Source organism: Gavialis gangeticus, unplaced genomic scaffold (assembly GCF_001723915.1).
Source record: "Gavialis gangeticus isolate Ggan-Ray unplaced genomic scaffold, GavGan_comp1, whole genome shotgun sequence".
Taxonomy (NCBI): domain Eukaryota; kingdom Metazoa; phylum Chordata; order Crocodylia; family Gavialidae; genus Gavialis; species Gavialis gangeticus.
This window is the reverse complement of record NW_017729024.1, coordinates 177480131-177487219: the sequence shown is the minus strand read 5'-3', so window position 1 is coordinate 177487219 and position 7089 is coordinate 177480131. Positions and strand designations below refer to the sequence as shown.

The 7089-nt window shown below is 43.9% G+C and overlaps 1 protein-coding gene across 6 annotated transcripts in view; it reads right to left on the bottom strand.

Annotated features, from left to right (window-relative positions):
- The window catches only part of KATNAL2 (katanin catalytic subunit A1 like 2), a 76231-nt gene that overhangs the window by 37178 nt on the left and 31964 nt on the right, over positions 1–7089 (bottom strand). For all 6 annotated transcript variants that reach the window (XM_019518135.1, XM_019518129.1, XM_019518130.1 and 3 more), the window contains 3 exons: positions 6328–6391; positions 5523–5641; positions 2188–2279 (listed from right to left, as the gene is read on the bottom strand). In XM_019518135.1, coding sequence (XP_019373680.1) covers positions 2188–2279; positions 5523–5641; positions 6328–6391 — 275 coding nt within the window. The remainder of the gene's footprint in view (positions 1–2187; positions 2280–5522; positions 5642–6327; positions 6392–7089) is intronic.

The window sequence follows — 7089 nt, the reverse complement described above, 5'->3', positions numbered from 1 at the left end:
CTGCAGTCTGACCAGTACCGCATAGAGGGGAAGTATCACCTTCTTGGATCTATTTGTTATCATCTGCTGATGCATGACAAAGTGCGGTTAGCTTTGCCGATGATTTTGTCACACTGACAACTCGTGTTCATCTTGGAGTCCACTATGACTCAGATCCTTTCCGCTTCTGTGCTGCTGAGAGGGTCGCTTCCCAGCCACTAGGGGTGCTGGATATTTCTATGCCCTACGTGCAGCACTCTGCACTTGTCCTTGTTGAACTGCATCCTATTGTATACTGCCCACTAGGGCTGTGCAAAACGGCACCATTCTGTTTCACCTTCAGTTTTGACGGTTCAATGGAACAGCGTTCTGTTTCGAATTTCATTTTGACTTGAAACAGCTGTTCTGTTCCGTTCTGTCGAAACTTAAAGGTTGTTTCAATGCTGTTTTGACTTTCGCTGGGTTTGGGGAGTCAGCCCCCCCAAAATCGCAGTGCGGGGGGTGGGAGTGAGTCCAGATGGGCTGACTCTCCGCCCTGCCCCTGCCAGACTGCAGTGCTGGGGAGGGGTACTGAGCCGGGCTCAGTTCCCTTCCCCTGCGCTGTTATCAGCTTCTGGCAGCAGGAGACAGGGAGAGCCAGGGCTGCACTCCCTGCTGGTGCCCTGGTTCTCCCGCGTCTCTTGTTGCTGGCTTCGAAACGTGAAACATTTCAAAACTTTCAAAAAGTTTCGACTAGCCTCGTTTTGTTTCGAGTCTGTTTCAAAGCCGTTCATTGCGATTCAATTTCACTGTTTCGAGCTTGAAATTAGTCAAAACAGTGTTGAATCAAAACAGCCAGCAAAATTTTGCACAGCCCTACTGCCCACTTTTCTAACCTGTCCAGGTCTGCCTGCAATCATTCCCTACCCTCCGGAGTGTGCAGTTCACCCCACAATTTAGTATCATCCGCAAACTTGGACAGAGTACACTTCACACCCACATCCAAGCCACTGATGAAGATACTGAAGAGTACGGGTCCAAGGACTGAACCCTGCAGGACCCCACTACCCACATCCTTCCAGGTTCCAGGAATCTACGAGCTTGTGCTTGCAAGGTGCCAGGAAACTGAAGCTTTGCTGCCCCAACCCAATGCACCAAAGCTATTTACCATGTAGTTAAGCACTGAAGCCTGGGAGCTGAAGAGCTCAGCACCTGTCAGAAAAACTCCAATAAAGCACAGTTAGACCTTAGATTATAGATGTTGCCATTCAGGTATAATACCTTGTTTTTTTCGAAAGCATCCTCTCATGTGGTGCTGCATCACTATGTAATGAAGATAATCAAATAAACTCTTAGAAATGCACACAGTTAGATACCTCACTTACTGGTGCCAGTGAGGGCTGTGAAAGGATACTACCAGGGCACAAATTGCCAATGATTGTGAGTTGTATCTTTTTAATCCAGTGTTCTTTTTACAAGCATATGGAAACATTTGGACATGGTACTTGTGGCATCTAGAAACCTCTCAAATAGGCGCCTTACGTATATAATAAAAGTGTCTATACATTTTGTTCCCTCCCCACATTTTCTGATTTTTTTAGACTGTTTTAATGCTGTGTCATGTCATGGATAGTAGCATCACATCAACAGTCCTCCAACCTCACTGCTACAAGCCCTGCCTATGTCTTAGTCACCACAGCATCTAGTCAGTCAGTCCGTTTCTCTCTTTCACACACTTTTGCCTTCACACTTCCTTCCAGACCACCCGTTACAGTGGGAACCAAACACTTCCTTCCTCCTTGTAAATCTCTCCTCTGCCTACACTGCTTCCAGGAAACAGTACTCTCTCCTTTATTTATCCCTTATCACCACATCTATGAGCTGACAGTCTGTCCAACAATAAGATGTAGTGAGGATCCTAAGATTGAGAATAGACCTGAAGAAAAGCTACATCTGAAAACTAAAAGGAAATTACTACACTATTACCGCTCAACTTAGCTATTCTAACAATGCGATCTAAATTAAAGGTCTTTCTGCGGGTCCAATCAAGCTCCTATTGACGTTACCAGAACAGCCTCAGGCCCTGTTTGTACTAAGATTTGTTTGCTTGGTAATAAGCTCAGTGTTCTAGTAAATGTTAATTGGCATACGATCAAACGCATTTATTGAAAAGAATTAGAGAGGGAAATGTATTCTTTTGAAGAGATAGCAAGCTAACTCATCAGTTACCCAGGAGCGGTTCCTCTCTGACTCATTACTGACTCCAGCTCATCCAAGAAAATCGTGGAAGGAGCATGGTACCGGGCAAGTTCAAATAAAACCTGTTCATAGGGGAAAAAAAATATTAACAACTGAAGGAAGACTGAGCAAAGGTGTTTAGGGTCATCATGTAAAGACTAAATAATAGTGCACGCATCACAAAAACCTTTAGGAAAGAAACAGAATAAATGTTGGGAAAATGATTGCCAGAGAAGTTCCAAAATCATTCCTTAATTCTTCAGGTTTATAAAGGAGAGATAAAGAATACATTTATGTAATCCAGTCTTTTTGTTTTAATCTTTCCTCCTAAAGTCTATGCAAGTATGCTGAGAATAATGGGATAAAAAGATAAGAATTGCAAAAAGGGACCCTGGGGAAATTCCAAATCATCACCAGAGATTAAGTACTTTCTTCTTTTACTGTTGTTGCATTTATTTTTTAAATGGGGGGTGAGGAGGGACGACACACAGTCACTGAAACTCCAGTGGCACAAATAGCCATGTTGTCTTAATAAAATAAAGTACTTCTTTGAGGAAAGCAAACATGGCCTGTCCTTCACAGGACAAAGTTAGATTAAAAATGGAAGTTAAAATAATTGACATTTGCCGTTGCAGTGATGACGTGTTACCTATTTTTCCTTTATAAGGGTAGCTAAATATAAAAATATTCTATGAATATTTTTATGGAAACATCCTTCAACTATTTAAAAACAACACTGTAGTCTGGGATCCGGACTTTCCATTTGCCACAGAAAAACATGGGCATTTTAAAGGAGAAAAGTGTGGATTTTCTCTTTTTAAGGAGAAAACACATATTTTCTCCTTTAAAGGAGAAAAACACAGGAAATGGCAGGTTTCCTCTTGTAGCCTGGGCAATCAGGCAGGGGGCACCATTTGCATGTGTGCGTACATGACAGCCAGGCAGTGTGGAGAGCAGCTCCCACATCTCCCTGCAGGTAGGCCTTGTGGGGTGGGTTGAGGCCCCCATAGTAAGGGAGGGATTTGGGCAGGGCTGGGGGAACTGCGCAGCTGGGGCAGTGTGGGGGGCCTGGAGTTAGAGGTTCAGGCCCAGGGCAAAAATGCATGGCTGCAGGGCCCAGGTGAAGAGCAGGACAGAGCCACGGGCAGCTCATCTGTGGGGTGGGGGGGGGGCTAGCTCTGTGTCGCTGCATGCACTCCAGGGAGGGGGGCATGTGCCCCCAAGATTTGTGCACAGGGCAGATGTAGGCTGGCCGCTGCAAGCTCATGGCTCCTTGCCCTGCTGCCTCCTTGCCCTGTGCCACCAAGGCCCAGCATGGCAGGGCAAAGCAGAGCAGGGAGGCTTGGTGCTGCTGCCAGGAGCCCTGCACCACCATGGTGAAGTGTCCCCTGCCCACCCAGCAGCAGCAGGGGTGGCTGCGTGGCACTGTGCCACTCACTGCTGCCAGGTGGGCAGGGGACACCTTGCTATTGTGGCACAGGGCTCCCAGTGGCAGCACCGAACCTTCCCACCCCATTCTGCCCTGCTGTGTTGGGTCCTGCCCGTTGAACCGCAGAGGTCCTGGGGAGAGGACAGCAGGGTGAAGAGCCCCAAGACCGCAGTAGGCAGCCCACATCCACTCCCCCCAACAGGCTCTGCTCCAGCTGTGCTGCCCACAGGGGAAGGGGAGCTGGGCTACGTGCGCCGCTTAGGCTGCAGCAGCCGCCACCTCCCACGGGTGACAGCTGAGGCTTGGGTGCTGCTGGTGGGGCACAGGGGGCTGCACACCCAGGTCCCTGACCCTGCAGCCCTAGCAGCTGGGCATCAGCATGGCCGGGGGCTGTGGGTGGGGAGCGAGGGGCAATGGCATGGGCAGGGCACCAGCATATCAGGGCTGCTCAATGCCATAAAGCAGCAGGGGGGACAGCTGCAGCTGGACCTGTGTCCTGGTGAGCAAAGGGGACAGGAGGAGCTCTGATTTTCCATGATAAAAAACTCAAAAATCAAACACTAAAATATATAGGTATTTAGAATTTATTTTATTCTAGCGATTGAGGCACTGGTAGACTTCCAAATTCCTCTAAAATTGTAACTATATCAATAAAATATTGTGTTCAACAGATATCTATACACACACACACACACACACACACACATATATGGTGGTGTTTCATTTTAACTGCAGTAAAACATGGATTTGGGGGTATTTAATCAGAGAATTTGTGATTTTTTTTTTTTTTAATCAGAGAAAACCAGGATCCCTGATCATACTGCACTAACTATGGCACCTTTCATCTAAGGGAGTGAAAAGGCTTCATAAATAACTTTATAAGGACAGGCCTTATTTTCTCCGTTCTATAGATGAAGCACAGAGGTTAGATTACTTGCTGAAAAAAAAAATCACACTGAGCTTGTGGCAAGTTCAGAATAAAACTTACATTTCCTAGCACCAGTGCTTGGCTCTAAGCAGTAGGTAAAAGTGCTTCTTTGTGGCAAAAATAAATGAGCATAACAGAATCAGCACACAATCACAGCTCCTTTTAAAAAGCAATCCCAGCTAAAGCAAGACTTGCCGGTTCCTAATTTTGGAATCCCAGATTGCTCAATTAATCCTCCTCTTCATTCTTTTATTCACTCATGACTACATTATCTTTAAAGTTAGCTTATAAGAGCCGCAGGGCAGACCACACTTTTATTGGCAATTACATACTACCTACACTATACAGATCTAGTAAAATCTGGGACCAACTGTAACATCTGCCATTCCAACATGGAGCACCTCCAGTGATCACAGCGATGAGGACATGTTCTAATCTAGGAGGGGTGTATGTGGTAGCCATGTTGATATGAAACAAAAAGAAATGCAAAAATCTAGAACTCTTGGTTTCAAAATGATACTTTTTATTAGATCAACTGAGAAACTGCAAAAAAAGTTGCATAAAAAATATTTTTTTGCAATTTCTCAATTGGTCTAATAAAAGGTATCATTTTGGAACCAAGAGTTCTAGATTCTTGCATTTCTTCTAATCTAGCAGGAACTTTCAGTTGTTCTCAGGATTTATTTGCCTGCTGATGACTCAATAAATCAAAAATCTTTGACAGCTTTGGGAGGTCATGTATTACTGAGCTGAAACTATACAGCAGGAACTTGGCCAACATGGTATCTTAATAGAAATAATATGTATTCTTATTTTACAGAAGGGGAAATGAGTGAAGAGTGAAATGATTTTCCCAAGACCGCAGAGTATCAACATATGAGAAATACTCATCAGTTCCTGTCTCTCGGTTTTGCTCACCCCATTATAAAACTGCCACTCTCCGGCAGCCTGTTAGAGCATAATTCTTACCCGGACAAGTTTTTCTGAATCGCCCCTCCACTTGCTGACGATGGTGGAGGCTGAAATGTTGAAGAAAGTTGTGTTGCATTCAGTGGCAACAGCCTTAGCTAGCAAAGTCTTCCCAGTACCTGCAAACACAATGAAGAAATTCACTCTAAGCATATGTAAGCATTTGAGGCATTTGAGTAATTCCCTTCATCACCTTATTAGTCAGATGTGAACACTGATAGTAAAAAACCCCCCAAAAACCGACTAATCAGGACTATCTGGAAAAACACAAGAAATAAGACCTCAAGGCACAACACCACTGATGGGTGTATTCTTCATTTGCCTTCTTTCTGAATTTTTTTTTTTAAATGAACAAAGCACAACAGCAGACCTTTGTGGCAAGTAAATACCACAGTTCCCAGGCAGGGACCATCTGAGCCAGGTTGGCTGGGACTGACATTAAAAGATGCATCAAATATGCACTGCCGGCAACTACAGACAACTGAAGCCACAGCCGTGATGATATTTGAAGCACATCGCTGCTCTGATCACCCATGGTCAGGAAGGTTGGCTACGGGATTTAGGCGCAGCAATATTCTCAGGCTGTGCACATAAGTGGGGAACTCTGTGCACTGAGAAACAGACTGAAGGAGTGGTCTACCAGTATTATATCCTCTCACTTCAATTTACACCTCCACAAAAAATCAGATGAAATTAGCATAAACCTCTAAAAACACCTTACCATCCTCTGCAAACGATTCTTCTGTTTGGCTAAAAACAAAAGTAGCGATGTACAACTAATCATATATTCTATAGCTGTACCTACCTGGAGGTCCATACAGTAATAATCCTTTCCACGGGGAGAGAATCCCTGTAAACAGCTGTGGATACTGTAGAGATTAAAAAGTAATTCAAGTAATTCAAATACGCATACTCTATATCAAACATTATTTTTGAGGCAATATTTTCTGGTTTATTCAGGAAAATCAATAAGCTGAAAAAGAGAAAAATACAACTATATAAAAATTTGACCTGAATTATCAATAAAAAGGGACATTTACAGTTAAAATGTTTTGCATGAATTTTGCATGTTTTATTTTGATACAGTGCATGAGGCTGGGTAGTTTCATCTATAAATCATTATCCTGTAGCACGATGCATGCCCAATCCAGCCGCTTTTATTTAGACACAATGCCTATAGAATAAGGAGTGGGGATAAGTCTGGGAAGGTTTAGACAGAGACAATCCTGCCCTGAGTGGGGTGGGGATTGTACTACATGACCTCTTGAGTTCCCTTCCAGCTCTATTTTACCATGATTGTGTTTCAAAACAAGTGGTTTACATGCACAGAATTGTCCTTCTTTATGAAGGACTGTGTTGTTCAATGATATAAAGGGGGCTTTCACTGATCTTTTCATCCAGTCTCTGCTGAGAAAGAGAGGAGGGAGATCATTTATTTACCTCAAATCAAAGTTACAGAGAGTAAGTTATTTTTTATTTATACTGTAATACATTAAAGTTCTCTGAAACATGTGGCAGTGCCATATGAAAAGCAGCAACTCTTAGATGTTTGCAAAAGTTAGGATAG